The sequence below is a fragment of the Lytechinus pictus genome, chromosome 3, assembly GCF_037042905.1.
Source record: "Lytechinus pictus isolate F3 Inbred chromosome 3, Lp3.0, whole genome shotgun sequence".
Classification (NCBI taxonomy): Eukaryota; Metazoa; Echinodermata; class Echinoidea; order Temnopleuroida; family Toxopneustidae; genus Lytechinus; species Lytechinus pictus.
Window position 1 is genome coordinate 26906980 of NC_087247.1, and position 19282 is coordinate 26926261.

At 34.2% G+C, this 19282-nt stretch overlaps 1 protein-coding gene across 1 annotated transcript; it reads left to right on the forward strand.

Moving 5' to 3' along the window:
- Positions 1 to 1012: 1012 nt before the first annotated feature.
- Positions 1013 to 18826, forward strand: LOC129257525 (normal mucosa of esophagus-specific gene 1 protein-like). The gene is made up of 5 exons (XM_054895868.2): positions 1013 to 1104; positions 3010 to 3098; positions 8445 to 8505; positions 10100 to 10757; positions 18122 to 18826. Exons 1-4 carry the CDS (start codon positions 1042 to 1044, stop codon positions 10175 to 10177), a joined length of 291 nt encoding a protein of 96 aa, XP_054751843.2. The 5' UTR covers positions 1013 to 1041; the 3' UTR covers positions 10178 to 10757; positions 18122 to 18826.
- The last annotated feature ends 456 nt before the right edge of the window (positions 18827 to 19282 follow it).

The window sequence follows — 19282 nt, forward strand, 5'->3', positions numbered from 1 at the left end:
GCAACGGGTAAAGATGGGGAAACTATACGTTATATACTCGAATACTTGACCTGTGTAATACATCTCGACATTACTTCGTATCAAATTAATTATCAGCCCTCGTCTATCAAACTTAATGAAATCTGTGTGCTTCCTCATTACCTCTCGGGTCAACAGAGATGCGCCGATCGATCCTCTTCTCCCCCCCCCCCTTAACTCTCATATATTTGCTCTACCATCGGGTATTTACCGACCCCCCTCTCTCTCTTTCTCCCTCGCCCAATCACTTCCCCGTTCATTCAGAATGGACTCTCTCTTCCCCCTTTTAACTTTTACCCCATTAATTTTTTTTCGGCTGTTCTCTTCTCTTACCATTTCTATCCTTTTCACTGCCATCTTTATTCAATCCACACTTATACTTCTTTAGATATTCTTGTCACTCGCTTCCTTTTCTGCAAGTTCTGTCTTTTCTTTCATCTCTCGCCTACCCCCGTGTCTTTTCTCGTCGTTTATCTTTTATTCTCCTTTCTTCTAGTAGAATCTACCCATCTCCTATACCTTTATTCATCTCTCACTTCCTTCAGAATTCTTACGACAGCCTCTCGTCCTTCTCGTCACTTCCCACACCCTCTCCTTTTCTCTCTCCTTCTTTCATCCTTCCCCATCTCCACCCCTATTTTATCTGACACACTCTATGATCACATTTATACCTGCAAAATCTCCCTTCAAATTCAATCTTTCATTTTTATTTTCCCCCATTTTCGGAAAATGTTTCCTTCTCAGTACATGTATAAACCTTCTCAAATGCAGCACATATCATTGCTAAAATCGAATCGACAGTCTTCTTTTTTGTTATTTTCACTCTATGATCACATTTATACCTGCAAAATCTCCCTTCAAATTCAATCTTTCATTTTTATTTTCCCCCATTTTCGGAAAATGTTTCCTTCTCAGTACATGTATAAACCTTCTCAAATGCAGCACATATCATTGCTAAAATCGAATCGACAGTCTTCTTTTTTGTTATTTTCATAGGCTTGCAGTAAAACCTAAAAACTCAAGATGGGTCATGGTATCGGTGGTTACGGAATTATTATGAGGCTGAAAGGAATGGCAAACTACGAGGTAAGATTAGTTAATTAATTCACTTTAAATTGAATTTTGTTTGAATAACTGAATCATTCCAATCAAAGCAATATAATTTCTTCAGCAGTGCTGATCTATCATTAAAAACATGAAACTTCCGGGGGGCCGTTTCATAAAGCTGTTCGTAAGTTAAGAGCGGCTTTAAGAACGACTGGTGAACCTTTCTTACGCGCTTAATCATCGCCACTGAATATACCATTTACCACAAGAAAGGATCACCAGTCGTTCTTAAAGTCGCTCTTAACTTACGAACAGCTTTATGAAACACCCACCTGGTCAAAGCAATACAATTTCTTCAGTAGTGCATGGTTTATCACATACAACTACTTGTACTTAAAAGCAAGCCATTTGCATCACAGTTCACCTTATATCCTTTATGCAACCATATTCTGGTTAGAATCATTTGTATGCTTTATGGGTGATCACACTAAATATACAATTTTATGTTCAAATTCAATCAAAATTGTATTACAAGTTGATTTTTTTTTATTGAAGTAGAAAGAAATGTGCTGTTTTCCAGTAAATACTACAAGCACACTTCATCATTTTCAATAAATACAAACAAACACTGATTTGTAGAATTCAATCCCTTTTTAATATCCAAATAAATAAATAATATACAAATTGCAATAAATATACATATAGGCACCAAGCTTTGGTGGGAAAAAGTAATGTTAAACTCCAAAGTACCATTCCAAATTTCAAAATTGAATACAAAAAAGTTATTCATAAGCGAATAAGCAGCCCTTGTAGTTTATCAATATATTCAAAATTTACAGTTATCGCCTAAGAATACATGCATAACTGGTAATTGTGAGAAAGGAATGAAAAGTCAAATAAGGCCCATATTCTGAGATCCAGTCTATTTTAGACCATGGTCTAACTCTTTGTGAACATTATGGGAAATCAGAGATTTTTTGTTTACATTGTATATTTCTCCTTTTTACTGTATTCTTTCCTCAAGTTTTAAAGATGGAGAACAATAATTCAGTTATTATTCCTAGACAGTTACAAATGAATTGAGGATCAAATATGCTGACAAATTGATATTCGACTGTTAGGGAGTTATGTCGCAACTGGCTTTCCATAGTTAGACAACTTTAGACCCAAGTTTATTAAAGTGGAGCTCAGAATATGGGCCAAATAAAGTAAGGCAACATCTTGTCAGTCTAGATTACAAAGTCAGAAGACGAATAAACAAGATAGATATACTGTACAACAGAGAGATCAAGCTTACTAAAGATCAATATTAGCAGTCGTTACAAATAATGAATTCCTAATCCTATATTGAGTGCAATAACATTCCCCCGTAAATCTCTAGTTAATTTGACTTAACTTATTCTGCCTCTCATTGGCCCAATTACAAAAAGGAGGCTTCCATTATGCCAATGAAAGAAGCCATCGACTATGCAAATTTCTTGTATTATCATACTTCATTCAAGCATGAATTTTAGTGCCCTTCGCCAAAAGCATGTATTAACAACAGGAAATTTATTAGTTAAGGCAATGAAATAAGTGTAATTATGTACACAAAATCTGCACAATCCATGGTTTTGTACAATGGTTCAATTGCAACCACCTTTGTGAATTCATGCCATTGGTTTTTTTTAAATAATGAATAGACGTGGTATACATTACAGCCCAATTTTTGCACATTTGAAAGCAATACATTGTTAATTTCAGACAAGGTGATAAACATACATTTTCCTCTAACCATTTTCACTGTATTAAAGATACATGAAACATTTTTCGAATTAATTTCATCAATTCATTAATGTTCAATTTTATACCTGTATGTACTACTGCATGTACATGTATAGTAATTTTCTCTCTTTTAACAGGGATCACTTCAAAAATTCTTATACTCTTATGTTTTCCTTTCAGTTGATGCCAGTTGTAGTCATTGTTGGTGCAGTCTGCGGGATGGCAGGGGCCTTCTCAACATATTCCTTATTCAAAAAGACCGATGTAGCGTAAGTACCCATTTCCTCATCTACCACCTCCCCCCATGAACTACCCCCACCTCCATGAAGAACCTCTCCTATCTCGACATGCACTCACACAAGATAGAGGATTTTGAGCTCTAGAAGAAACCAAGGCTCGACATACTAACAGATAGCTCTTTGATCTCTACATGCCAGCTCCATTCCAAAGTGTACATTTCCCTGCTAACTATTTAAAATTGTGAGAATATTGCACCAAGCATTTTACACCAGTGTTAAGTTTATGGTGCTACCTCAACACCCTTTGGTGTTTTGTTTGTTATATTGATACTATTTGGTGTTATGTTCAAACTCCATGGTGTATTTTTAACATCAGAGGGCGTGTCCCTCTCACAACACTGACTGGTGCTGTTTTCAACAGCAAAGTTTTAACTGAGAGGGCAATGACATATTCACAATACCAAAACACCCCTAAACGAACCAGTGTTGTAGTACCTTGACCCTCAGCCTTAACCTTAAGGCACCTTGAGGCTCACTTTTTCAATGCCTTGGCCTTGTAGTTTCATGTTTTGGCCTTGGCCCTAGGAATTGAATTTGGAGCCTTGGCATTGAGGGTTTTGGTCTTGCCTATGACACTGTAATGAGCCCATTCATCCAAAGATCTCCAATTTATAATTCCAACGTTGGTGTTGAAAAGAGGTGTTATGGTGCTGGGCAAATTAACACAAACCATTAAACTGACTCTGAATGAAGCTTAGTGGAATTATTACGTCACTAAGTTGAGATATCAAATATGATTGGTTTTATTCTTATAAACAAACATCCGGTGGTAAGACAAAGTTCAATAACTGGATTCATGCTCCCAACACCACCATCTACACCAAACTTGAAATCATCCATGCCTTCGACACCTCTTGTCTGTATTGGATCATTCTCTCTTATCTCCTGAGCACTCTTGCCAGACAGCAGGTATGATAGTTCGAATTCCAATTTGGGGGTGAAGCTTTGAATACTCGTCCAAGTAATCTACAATATAAAATGATAACAAACACCAAGATAGTTAAATGAATTTATGAAAATTTAAAGGGTTTTATATTTATACTTGGTATACAAGCTGTTGGACTATTTCTCACATATTTTAAAACATTTCTCTTGTATTTTGAATGTCAAATTGTTGATTTTCTGACACCTGCTTTGTCTCCTTTACATTTGGTGTCAATCCACATAGTCTGATCCAAGTCCAGCTAAAACCAGTTCGTCTACTAACTATTTGGTATAATTTCCATTTTGTTGACTAATCATTTTGCATGTTGTCAACTAATCTAATCATACAGATATGGTATTAAGATCAAGTGAATATTAGATGAAATGGATAGAGCCTTGCTGGAAATCAAGCCAAATAGTGAATGGGCTATATGGCAATGCGACCAAATATTTAAAGTATACACAACAAAAAAAGTAAGTCCCCCCTTAAACAAACATCCATAATTTCCGAACCAATGCGAGTTTTTAATATATTTTTACATGAGCGTGTAGGTAATTTTATAAGCTACCCCCTGAGTAAATGTCATGGACGTATTTTAAGTCATACTTCAGTGAGCACCGCCAGAAGGCAAATTTGTCACTTTTCAAAAGTCACAAGCCAAATATAATGATTTTGATTCCACTTTATTGGAACGAATTCCACATTCTCATCATGAAAAATAGTCAGAAGGCTCGTAAAAGGTACTTTCTAATAGGCGATACAACTAATAGGCGATACAAGGTTTTTGCTAAATTACACGATTGAATAAACACAAGTCAAAATTTTCTATAATTGGATTTTTTACACATTTCTATCGATAAAAATGATCGAATATGATGACAATTATTTTTGGGAAGAGTATCTTCAACAATATTCATCGTTTCACGGATCAATGAACATTTAATGAAAGCAAAAAATATGAATGTCAAATATCATAGGCAAGTATTGTTTCATTTTGGTAACTGAAATGATCTTTCCTCAACTTTTTTGTTAAGTTCATGACCAATTAACATGCTTCAAGGATTCAAAAACGTTTAATTAAACATTCACGCCTAAATGAACATGTGGAATGCGATTAGCTCTTTTTTAGGTTATTGGAAAAAATGCAATTGCTATCTATGGATATTTGTCACAAACCTCCTTGCATCGTTCATTTGATTTGATTTTTATGAAAATCCCGATGTCTAATGCTTCAGTGAGCACACAATGCAAATGAGAAGGAAATTTAAGGCCTTGGCCCCACTCTGTGCCATATCAAATGATTATTTTGGTGTGCGCGCCTTTTGGATAGTGTTAATCTTAAGCTATGTGCGAAGTTTCATGAAAAAATTGTTGGCAGAAGTAAAAAAAAATGTCCATGAAACAAACCCTTATTTTATTTTGGTTAAAAGTTTGACTTCCTCTCTCATAGACATTGTGTACACTATGGGTGCATATGTTTAAGAATAAGTGACCCCTTATTCAATATGGTGGAACTTTTTTTCAAGGCTTTCTTTAGCGATATCATTTGGCAGTTATGTTTATCAACCTATGGGCAGAATTCTGTGCGAAAATGAAATCGATATGTTTATTCATGGATGAGTGAGCATGCATCAAAGTGGGAAAAGAGGCATTTTCAATGTCACAGACTCATTTTGAGGGGGTTATTAAGGACGTTCCACAGTTATGTTTGTGCGCATTATGGTCTGCGCATAGTTTATACTCTGCACGCTGACGTCACAATGGATGAACAGGTGATTGATTAGCTGCGGGTATGAGCTGATTATTCTCATCTTCTACACTTTAACTGCAGAACCAATGCGTTATTTCATGAAGCTAAAAAATTGAATTATTCCATGGACCATCAAAAAAAAGATTGTCTACAATTTCAAAATACTTTACTTTGCAGTGCTGCCAAGAATCACGAATATTACCCCGAGTTTGAATAAATGGTAGAGTGGTTTTGATTTTTTCTTCACATAGATACTAAGCATTCGGCGCATTTTTGGTGTTTTAAAAAGCACATTTGCTCTAATAAAAATGCTAATAGTTTAAAAACAAGCACATGAACCCCTATTTTTTAATGTTTGTACCTCTTGGGTATACCTTCCTCTACAACTCTGCAAATTTTGGTGAAAATGACATGGATTTTGAATAAAGTGCAGCATTTATTGTAAGTTTGTAGATTGTTACTGAAATTTTTACATTTTTTAGATTGGGATTTTGTTATTTTTTACGCCATTTGTAAGAACTGACAGTGCTGTTAAACTTAAAATTGCAAACAAATAGCAATATAAATAGATTCTCCATTCTAACGATACAATTATTAACTCTCTTGCGAAATTTGATGACTTTTTCATGTATTTTGACTGAGTAATAGAGGTTAAAACTCATTGTAGTCATCTTGGGCGGTCTAAAAATGCCAAATTCTTTTGAATGCGCAATTCTTAAGAACATCGATTTGGGTGAACTTTGAAGCTCTATAACAAAAAATCAAGCACATGGACCTATGTTAATTTTTGCATATTTCGAATATTAAGGTTCTAAAGTATCTATGTGCAAAGTTTGGTGAAAATGACATGGATTTCACTTTAACTGCGGAACGTCCTTAAGTGAATAATGGGGGCAAATTCGGTTTCAAATGTGACTTAATTGCTGTTGTTTTTATCATCCATCAGTTTTATCACCACACACTTCCGAACTTTTTGCATTTTCATGGTTGAGCGAGCACATTCGAAAACCTGGGAATGAATACTCTTTATAATGCATAAATGCATCCTTTTCCTAACAATTTCTCAGGATCAGTTGAATTTATGGACAAATCAGTGGTGGATCCAGAATTTTGATTTGGGGAGGGGCCGAGAATTGGGGGAGCGACCAACATTTTCCAATTTAACATGTTTTAACAAGTTGTATACGGGATACTGCCATAAACCCCTATGATGATACGTCGCAAAACATTGTGCTTACTCAACCATAAACATACAATATCAAAATTTTGTGTGAAGTGGCTAAATGATGGATAGTAAAACAGCATTAACACCATAAAATTCACCTAAAAACAAGCTTTGCCCAACTTTGTATTTACGCGATCTGAAAAACGACTCTTGTGACTTTCAAAAATTGTCATTTTTAATTCAATCTGTCATGCATGACTCAATCGATGAATCTCATTTTTCTCTAGGAGTTGCCTAATGAGTGTAGAAAACCACCTACGAAATTTCATATTTTAAAATTATTCCGTTCAAAAGTTACAGCAATTTGCTTTAGGAGGACTTACTTTTTTTGTTGTGTATAGATGAACTTGGATTGGACCATGTGGAATGACACCACATGAAAAGTAGATGAAGAGGGTGTAGAACAATTGACATTTACCATTCAAAGTACAAGAGTCATGTATTATAACATAAACTTACTTCATATATAGAAGCTCATATATACAATTTAGAAAGAAAAATGAACACAAAGCTGAAAAAAGAAAGAGTCAAGGATTAATAATATCAATGAATTGTCAAAGAAAGAATATCAGGAATACAACAAAAACTTTGTATTCACAAGCAAGGAGATTAAAACCCAAAATAATTCCATCCTCCTGACACCTTAAATTGTAGATGCTAAAATGGTGTTAATTTCAAATAACAAAGGTTTGTAAAACAAATATTCAGCAGAATCCTCCTTTAACTTTATATTGACTGAATTGTGTATAAATAAAAAGGAGCAAGACCCATAAAATAATGCATCACGAAATATGGTTCATACGTAATAGTCAATCCCTCGTGTTTCAAGTCCTAAGCAAATATAGGTCATACTCTACCTTACAAATTAAAAAGTTGCACTCGGCCCAAAAAAAAAAAACCACGACAATTCTTTAAAACAAGGAGACCCAACCCCACTGTCATGTAAGGTATTTCCATCCCCAGGGCAACCGGTCTCATTAGATGTCTCTGAGGATAACAACATCCCTCTTGTGAACTCAAATGCCACGTCAAGTGGGAAAAGTGAGATAGATGGAACAATATTCCAGGCTCTTGATGTGATATAGTATTACTATCCCATGCCTGGAGGGTGGTGTATATACAAAAATGATGAATGTCATTTAATATCATGAGCTGTCACGTATGGGAATTTGGAGTACACGACCTCTGATATTGTTTTTTCTATAAATAGCATGTCATATTCACACAAGAGATATAATGGAAAGAAATATGTTTAAACATGTCGTCAACAGGGAAAGATTCTTTGTGCATTATGATTCAAATTAAGACACAAATTACAGATAAACTAAAATAGGACCTACATGTATGCTGACAAATACAAGTACAATTAAACAGAAGGGCAAATTTGTGAAATAATGATTTTTTTTTCCTTTCCAGGTTATTCAAGAAGTCAACCCCACATCCATGGGTTAACGTACAGGAGACACAAAAACAAAAGGTAAAGACTTAGTGCTTATATACTCAAACCTATCTTAGCAGCCACCTGTCTACACTGACAACTTTTTCATTGTTTCCCTGGGTGGGTTTAATAGACAGGTATGACAGTATTTTCAAGCAACACAACCACAGACAACTTGCAAACCATTGTTCATCAAGATTTTTAAAGGTCAAGTCCACCCCACAAAAATGTTGATTTGAATAAATAGAGAAAATCAAACTAGCAAAACGCTGAAAATTTCATAAAAATCGGATGTTAAATAAGAAAGTTATGACATTCTAAACTCTAAAGTTTTGCTTATTTTTCACAAAATAGTGATATGCACAACTAAAATGAGACAGTCGATGATGTCCCTCGCTCACTATTGCATTTGATTTTTTTTTTATTACACAACATTTCATTTTTTCATAGATTTGACAATAAGGACCAACTTGACTGAATCATATAGTATTAAACAATGCTCATTCCACATGTTCAGGGAGGAATTAATTGTTGTTTCGCTTGGCAATGAGGAGAAAAATAGGATATTCCCTATTCCATATAATAAAATACAAATAAAAATAGTGAGTGGATGACGTCATCAGTCTCCTCATTTGCAACTGTTTTGTGAAATTAAGAAAAAACTTTAAAATGTCATAACTTTCTTATTTTACATCCAATTTTGATGAAATGTTCAGTGTTATGCTTGTTGGATATTTCTCATTTATTCAAATCAACTTTTTGTTGGGGGTGGACTTGTCCTTTAATAAATGAGGAAATCAACACCTTATTCAATATCCATATATTTTTAATGATCTTTTACAACTTGCTTATTTTGTTTTTATTATTCTTGATTTACCCCTTCCTTATTTATTTCATTTTCATTGCCTAAGTATTCTTGCCTTATTAACTATATACATATTTCTCACGTCAGTTTTTACAAAGGTTACTCCTTTTTAATGTTTGAAATATGTAATGAGTCTTTTAATTGTTTGTATTTTGTATACATGACCAATTCAGCCATTTAGATGCGACTCATGTTTTTAATAAGCCTTGAATTAAATTGTTTCTTTGTTTGGGTGTTTATCACCCAGAATCTATTTTCTTGTAATGCATTCATTATGTTACTGATTGTTGCAGAGTGAATGTGCTGAATTATCATTCAAATTCCCCAGAATAGATTTCACAAAGTCACTGCATTTAATCTTAATGTAAATTTCATTGACTAAATTAATGAAATTACTGTTTTTTTTTATATTAAACTAAATTTCATCAAATAAATTTCATGAAACTTAACTGTGATATACTTGATTCAAATAAATTGTTTTAACATTTAATAGAATCACTGTGCTAAGTTTTATTTCATTAAAACATAAGAATGAAAACATATATAAATGAAATTTTAAAAAAGTTAGGAAGAAAAGGAATAAATATTTAAAATTCCTCTAAAATATATTGGTAATTAAATTTCATCACCATACCCACCCCTTTTCACAATAATATTACCTATGATTTAACCCCCCCCCAAAAGTATGTAGAAAATCAAATAGGAATATCAATGAACAATCACTATCTATCTAAATATTTTGCTCATTTTGCCCTCTTTGTCTTCCAGTTTCTGACCTATGGGCTTGAATACAAGGCAAAGCCAGCAATCGAACAACTACAGAGAGAAGTAGGAAGCCGAAAGTAAAACGAAAAGCAGAAGATACTTGTCTCTATAACTTCAGCTCTTCAAGTTTTATATGCACAAGAAACACATCATGACTAGACTACAAAGGCGCAACTGTTATCCATTAACACCCAGGCCATGGCTGTCAGCACAGATAGAAGAATAATTATTGTTTGTTGCGGACCCCCCCCCCCCCAAGAAAAAGAAGCAAATTCTCTGCGCTGACGCCCATGTCCAGACCCGTATTCTGAAGTTGGGTTTAATTCTAACTCTGGTCTAAATTTGTGGTTTAACTATGGATAGCCAATTGTGACACTAATCTGTATTAAACAGTAGAGGTTCAATTTGCACTTTTGCTGCTAAATTTATTCAAAACTGTCTAGGAACAATAACAAAGAGGTTTTCTTCACCACTAAGGAAAGAGGAAATAATGCAGTAAGATAATGAACATACAATGTCAACACCATTCCTACATTTATGGCATTTCATAATTTTAGCACGGAGTTAGGCCGTGGTCTTGATTTAAATTTGACATCAGAATACGGGCCTCGGGGTCTTGTTGCATAAAAACTTATAGTAAATTAACTACCATGGTAACAGGGCTCAGCAGCCAGTCCAAAAATCAAAATTTTCATGGCAGTTACCATAATCTTTTAGGCTTTTAGACTGACGTGTCAACACTGTGCAGTTGTCGGCTATGTAGCGATGCTACTTCCAGGCATTGCACAAGCGTCACACCTCTCTCTCTTGTCCACTACAAATATTGAGAGCATGCAATCTCCGATTCTCCCGTCATCCACAATCTACGACTCGCATTTTGTCACATCCGCGAAGTCGTCACATGCCGTACGCATCAAGTCAAGACCTTATTTCAAATAAAAAAATGTTGAAAGAGGCTTTATACACAGTGACTCGACCAGATTGAGTTGCATGATTGGTGAAAATAGACATTGGTTCTCATCCAGTCAAAAACCCCCTTGTAAGTTTCCATGCAACATGACTCTGAGTGGACCTGACAGTTTATTTACTGCATCATTCATAATACATGTTTTAGTACACATCACTGGTTATTGTGGAGCATGCTACAGTCATACCAATGAAACTGACTCTAAACAATCCACAGGTGTATTATGGGAAATAAAAGTTGTTAATAATGATAACAGATTTGATCGGTCTTTTAACGTCGTTTCACCAGTATGACTGTTAATCAAGTTTGAATTCAATTCATACTTATGAGAATCTGTGAAATAGATTAAAGTCCTAGTATTAACTCTATATTAGTCCAGTAGATATGTAAAAAAGATGCTCGAATCTGGCAGAAAGTGTGAAATTTGGCATACAGGGGTATTTTTGGGCGCTGATTTCAAATATTGCCGGCCCCAAGCGATTTGACCATCGGGCCGGCCGCCATTTTGAAATCCAAGATGGCCGCCATGAAAAATCATTAAATGTCATTTTCTTGAGTTTTTCATGTCATGTGACACTGAAATTTGGCATATAGGGGTATTTTGAGGCACTGATTTCAAATATTGCCAGCCCCCAGCAATATGACCATTTGGCCGGCGGCAAAATGGCCGCCATCTTGGAATCCAAGATGGCCGCCATGATATTTGTTTGCAATCATTTTCTCGAGTTTTATATGAACTGCGGTATTGAAATTTGGCATATAGGCTTAATTTGGGGTGCTGATTTCAAATATTGCCGGCCCCAAGTGATTTGACCATCGGTTCGGCAGCCATTTTGAAATCCAAGATGGCCGCCATGAAAAATCATTAAATGTCATTTTCACGAGTTTTTCATGTCATGTGACACTGAAATTTGGCATATAGGGGTATTTTTAGGCACTGATTTCAAATATTGCCGGCTCCCAGCAATTTGACAATTTGGTCGGCGGCAAAATGGCCGCCATTTTGAAATCCAAGATGGCTGCCATGAAAAATCATTAAATGTCATTTTCTTGAGTTTTACATGATAGGCGACACTGAAATTTGGCATATAGGGGTATTTTTAGGCACTGATGTCAAATATTGCCGGCCCCCAGCAATTTGACCTCCAGGTCAGCAGCAAAATGGCCGCCATCTTAAAATCCAAGATGGCCGCCATGAAAGATAATTTGCTCAAGTCTTACGTATGGCCTGTAACACTTTAAATTTGGAAAAAAAACTTGATCTTTGCATCCTTGATCAATGAAAAGAACATAGTAAATAGATGCTATTTTGAATTCCAATATGGTTACCAAGTTTGAATGATGTTCAACATTATAATGGTGAGTAAAAACCCATTGCATTGGCACTGAAAACAAATCCAACACAACCACATCTTTGTCCGTTGCAAGGAATTTGGCATCCTTAATTGCTGATATAGATGTTACGTAAGTATGAAGCACCATAAATACACAAACCAGCTAGCTTCTTCTGCAGTTACACATTTGAAGTGGCTTTGGTTGAATAATAACAATCCGGAACAATCATTTTCTGTTGAGAGGCTTTAAATTATTTCTTTGAGTTTTATATGATCTGCATTATTGCACTTTGACAAATCAAGGAGTGTGGGGTGCTTATTTCAAATATTGCTGGCCCTCAGCGATCTGATCCTGAGTCAGAGGCAAAATGTCAGCCATCTTGAAATCCAAGATGGCTGCCATGAAAAAAGATCATTGAAAAAAAATCACTTTATCTAGTATCACGTAACGTATTATTTTAAAGTTTGGCATCTAGGGATATTGAAATTGCCCCCAGTAATCTTTCCAACAGATATGCTGCAAAATGGCCACCATCTTGAAATCTAGAGAGGGTAGACTGTCATGAAAATTCATTAAAATCATTTTCTTGGTTTTAAACAATTTGAGGCACTGCATTTTAGAAATACAGGCAGGATTTTGGCACGCTGGTTTTAGAATATTGCTCCAATAATTGCAATATTTTATTACAAATCAACATGAAGAAAACTGCTCCAGACTTGAAGTACTGATGGTTATATAGTAGTATGATGATGATGATGATGATGATGATGAAATGAAATTAATATTAATAATGGATGATAATAATACATATTTTATTGTTCAAAATAGAATTCAGTAACAGAAATGCTCCAAAAATTTATTTTGCCCATACCCTGTAGATCGTGAGCCCGGCAGCAACTTAGCAGCGCGACATCGGACGTTGCTCTATCCTTTAAAAAGGGAGTCCACCCCAGAGAAAAGTTTGTTGTAAAAACAAAAGAAAATATGATATAAAAAAGATATTGGTGGATCCATCAAAGATATTAGAATTTTAAGTTTTTGATTTGTGACGTCATATAGGCTACTGTACGAGCAGCTTTCCCATTATGTTGCGTGATATAAAATGCATAAATGGTTCATCATGGGTATTTTTTTTTCTTTCTGGAGCGGGTGTGAAATCATTTGTTGATATACTGAGGGTTCAATAAAAAACGTTTTCATTTTTTTTAGGAGGCTACATTTCATTGATTTTTGTACTATAAGAAACATGGGGGAACTGCTTGCATCTGACGTCACAAATCACCAAATGAAATTCCAATAGCTTTTTAAATATTTGATGGAATTTCCTCAAACCTGCAATATTTTTTTTCATTACTTATTCTGTTATTGTTTCAATAAACTTTTTGTCAGGTTGAACTTCCCCTTTAATTCGTTGACCGCCAAACAGGTTAGAAGCAGCTCCCCTTTTCTAACATCTTTTGAGCTGATGCTGTCGGAGCTTGAAATCCCGATCTCCCGATTGTTAGGCGAACATGCTCCCATTGTCAGATTGTCGAACACACGATGGTTATCCAAAATGCCAAATTTCAAAATAATACCTACATTATAATTATGATACTTGATTTTTTTTAATGATTTTTTTATGGCAGCCATCTTTGATTTCAAGATGGCTGCCATAAATTGGATGAACATTACTGGATTCGAGAGAAGTCTATGGAGATCACAGGGAAATCTCAGTTGTGGGCGATGCCGTCGAACTTAACACACGTGTAGAAAGCAACTCGGACGCCAAAAGAAAGCTTATTTTCTTCTCTTTTGACTGATGATACATATGTTTACTCACCATTATAATGTTGAACATCATTCAAACTTGGTAACCATAGTGGAATTCAAAATAGCATCTATTTACTATGTTCTTTTCATTGATCAACGATGAAAAGATCAAGTTTTTTTCCAAATTTAAAGTGTTACATGCCATACGTAAGACTTGAGCAAATTATCTTTCATGGCGGCCATCTTGGATTTTAAGATGGCGGCCGGTTTGCTGCTGACCTGGAGGTCAAATTGCTGGGGGCCGGCAATATTTGACATCAGTGCCTCAAAATACCCCTATATGCCAAATTTCAGTGTCGCCTATCATGTAAAACTCAAGAAAATGACATTTAATGATATTTCATGGCGGCCATCTTGGATTTCAAAATGGCGGCCGACCCGATTGTCAAATCGCTTGGGGCCGGCAATTTTTGAAATCAGCGCCCAAAAATACCCCTGTATGCCAATTTTTACACTTTCTGCCAGATCCGAGCATCTTGGCCATTTTTTGTCACATAACCGCTCCACTATATTGATGTAACAAATATTCTAAAGAAATACATGAAAATCATGAATCACTATATCATTTTTCATGTAGATGGCTAGAAGCAACCAAATTATAATACATATGAAGATAATTGATTGAGAACTTTGACAATTCACTTTCAAATTTGATGATAATCTATTTTTTTCCAAAAGAAAACCTGATTTCTATGTATGATTACCAGAAATAAATACTTTCTCTACTGTGAACTTGATGCCGCTTTAAAGTGATGAAGTCATTATGTTTCGTTGCTGGCTAATATCTAGTGCTAATTCCCAATATATTTCTTTGTCTACTTAATATTGCTCAGTAGATGCAGTAAGCAATTAGAAATGTGACATTATTAAATAAAATTAAATGTTAAATTATTTTTCAATAGAAAAATGTAGATCTCAAGAAACATTGAGTCTAAAATGTACAACTGTTGAAAATACATGTAAAATGAAATATATACAGTGCTACTTGCCAAAGTCAAAGTATATATGAAATTTTATTACATCTATAAGACTATATGGGACCTTATTTGTGATCGGGAAATTGTATATAACAATTATTTTAATTTGTAAATGTATTTTTTTGCAATAAGTGCTGTGCAGTGTTTTGAAGTTATATGTAACTTATGATAGCGTTAGTAATTTATGAAATGTACCTCTAATGAAAATGGAAATCTGTCTACAGTATCTCATTTTTTTATTTGGTGAAAATCAAAGATCAATATTGTCTTCAAGAAAAAGAGCATTGCGTGAAGTACAATTGTCAACCTTTGGAGTTATAGAAAAAAGAGCAGGAAAAAATGAATGTTGAATCATATAGAAAATGAAAGCATTAAAGCAAACATTTTTATACAAATTGAAAAAGTCCGAACCATTTTGAGAATCATGTACACCCCTGTATTGACAATTTGGTATCATACATTGCCATGGAAATGATGACAATCAACAGTATGAATGGAACAAAATAATTTGTTATTTCTGTTTGAAAAATATCAATCCTGTACAGTTTGCATAGACTGTCATGATCAAAACATGAATATGTAAAATGACAGTATTTTCATATTCAATTTGTTATTTTGATTATGAAGTACACCACTGGCCAAGACTCTGTGTCTGAAATTTATATTTATGTTCCACATCCCACCAAACTGCTCTCCACCAGTAATGATGCATGTAAGATGTCTGGTATGTTATATCACGTTGCAAATTGCAAAACATTTTGCCTGGTTGCAACATAAAATTGTCCTTCATGTAGTGGGCTTTGACATAGGATTGTACAGTACTCTGTTGAAATATTCCCCCACAACAGCATAAACTGCTAATCAAAAATTGAAAAGAAAAATTATTCCATGTTCTGATTTTGGTATATGTCGTGGTTTTACCAATTTACTGCTGTGAAAACAAGATTGTTTCATCTGTGACAGCATAAATGTGAAAAATTTAAGGTATTGTCTTGCTTTCAAAATAATGTGTGTGTGAGTGCGTGGAGTATATAAACTATCAATCTGTTTATTTTTATGTGTTCATTGAAAATGTATTTTTAAATCATGCCAAACTATGATAATCCGAATCCAGAATGAGCAGACTCTTCTCTTTATTTTCATTATCATAAAAAAATAAAAAGCATATTTTCATATTTCTGATACTGTCTCTCACTATTGCATAAAATCCAGTCAACATAATATCTGCTCCTAAAATTTATCAATTATATTCACAATCACACCCTTCAAGTGCCTCAAAATGTGCAGTGATATATATTCCTTCCAGAGAGCATACTCACAGTTTCAATATAAAACATTTCAATATTTGAACTGTGGAATGTACAGTGCACTTGTATTTAATTTGAAAGACCTTAGTGATATGCTCATGTTTGATTGGATAATGGTAATACTTATGCATAATAAAATGTATTTCATGCAAGTCAACAAAATGATATTGGTCTGCTACAATACTGAATTAGTGTATAGAGGTCACATGTATCCCTACAATAATCTGGAAATGCAAAAGGAAATAAGGAAATGTCATATTCTAACCATGACACTCTAATTTCAAAGAATTTACATGCATAACCAGGTAGTTTAATCTTACACGAACTGAGTTGCCTCTAAATCAATTCATCCAGTAGCTTTAAAAAAAGAATCCTACCTAAAATAAAACTAAAATGTAATATAAAATCACTAGCATTATATGTATGCAAATAACTGACTTACGGTAAAGTCGTGTAGACTCTAAATATCTATTCTAACAATTTTTCATCTTTTCACAATCAATTTGGTTTTTACATCTGGTATGAAGCATTCTTTATGGCAAGTGAAACTATGAGGAAGTATTTTTCTCAGAAAAAATATTACAAGTTGTAAAAATTTGCAGTTGTTGAATGGGGGGGGGGGCAAGGGTGTAATCTATAATTTCCATGACAAATATTTGAGATGTATAGTTCCTTCTATGTCAATGTAACATAATGTAGTTATGTGACTGAAACAAATTGTATTTTTGTGTTGTCTTTACATCTATAGCAAAGATCATATTTGCATACATGGTGCTCATTTCTGCTCAAAGTTCAATTATAATGCCCTACATGCACTATTCCATAAGGAAGCAACTGACAAAAGTTACATTTCCTGTAAAAGACCAAAACGTATAAATTTATACATGGAAAATAAATTTTGGACAAGAAGAAAAGCACTTTACTTATAATGCTGTTCACATGCTTGACCGAAAAATGCCTGAAATTGATAGTTTTTGCTGATTTCTTTTGTTTGATTTTTGTGTGAAAAAGAATTTCCCAACTAGGAGTCTGTTTTATGGGAAAATTATTTTAGCCAGTAAAATTGACAAAGAAAACATCTGGAAATCAATGAATTGGGTGTATATTTTACTAATCAAAATAACACATTTAGGGACAGTTTTCAAAATCTACAGTTTTCAAGTGTGCACTTTGCAAAACAATAAAGTGTCTCCCCAACTACCAAATATACTTGCATTTGGTTCATATGTCACTTGCTTCCTTCTAGCAATTGTAGGGCAATATGCAGAGAGAAACCCATCAAATACACATGAATGAGTTTACAGCCTATGATTTATAGCATGATTGACGTGCAAATGAATTTGTCATATTTGCATAGGATAGTGAAGTAGGTAGACTGATTAGAGACCGGATGGGTGTTTCATAAAGCTGTTTATAAGTAACAAGTAACTTTATGAATGACTGGTGATCCTTTCTTGTGGTAAATGATACACAGCAGATTTTCATTGGTGTTGATTTAGTTCCTAAGAAAGGGTCACCAGTCATTCATAACTTATGTACAGCTGTATAAAACACCCACGTGGGCCCTGTTTCATAAATGGTAACAACTATTGTAACTTTGCCAATATGGAAACTACCATCGTGACAGGGCTCAGCAGCCAATCACAATCAAGGTTTCCATGGAAATTAAAATAGTTGAAAAGTTACCACAGAACTTGAAACTTTATGAAGCAGGTCCCATATATTAGAGGAAGTTAGAGAAGTAGTAATGTAGAATTTGTAAGAATATATTGATATGTAGATACATGTAGTTCACTTTCAATGTTAACTCCTTTCAAACTCGTCGAATTAGACATTTATGTACTACCATAATAGACAGTCATCACTAACTAGGAAGCTTCTTCCCATATTGTAGCAGTTATAAAGAAAAAGAAAAAGGAATTAAAAGGCATTAAATGATGAAGCACTATTGGTTTCCTATGAATCCACTGGATAATGAATTATGGTGATGGTACTGTATCAAAATGGAAAGCAATATTGTTGACTGACCACTAATCCTACTATTCCTGTTATGAGCTTCACGGATTTGCGAAGATATTGTTGGATTATAAACAGATGGATTTATTGTAGATTTGCAGATAATCAAATAAGATAGATAGATATACCTTAGAATTCACAATGAGAAATGTATATATTGAATTTATTGTTTGTAGAAACTTGGTTGATTCTCTTTGTATTTTGTGATGCATTCTCATTAGTACTATATTTTGAAGGTGAATTACCTTGTTTCAAAATGGTCACAATGGAACTTGTTTCAAGAAAGTAATAAAAAGTACAAAAGAGATAAATATAATATTTTTTTCAATGGTGTGTTTTGTGAGATGTGTATCAAATTTAAGGTGTACTCCATGCGATCAATAGCGTTTTGTGTAAATCTATAGTACTAGATGGAAATTTCATCAGAATTGAATGAAAAATTACAAAGTTATTGAAAATTTAATTAAAAAGAGGCTGAATGAAAAGGGGATAAAACAGTGGTCATAAATATGTATGACTATGATTTTGAACAATTTCAAACAAAATATAACAATGAAAATTGATTTCAAAATCCCATTTGCAAACTCTTGCTTGTCTTCATGATCACATTTTTCTTCAAAAACATTTCTCTAATAACAAATGATAAAAATAACCTCATATCCTTGACTGACATTGTAATAAAGCCCTTTTTTCTTTCTTTTTCTTCATGTACATGTAGTTCTGAAAAATCTATTACTTCTTATTGGTCCACAGCATGCAGGATTTGTTTTTA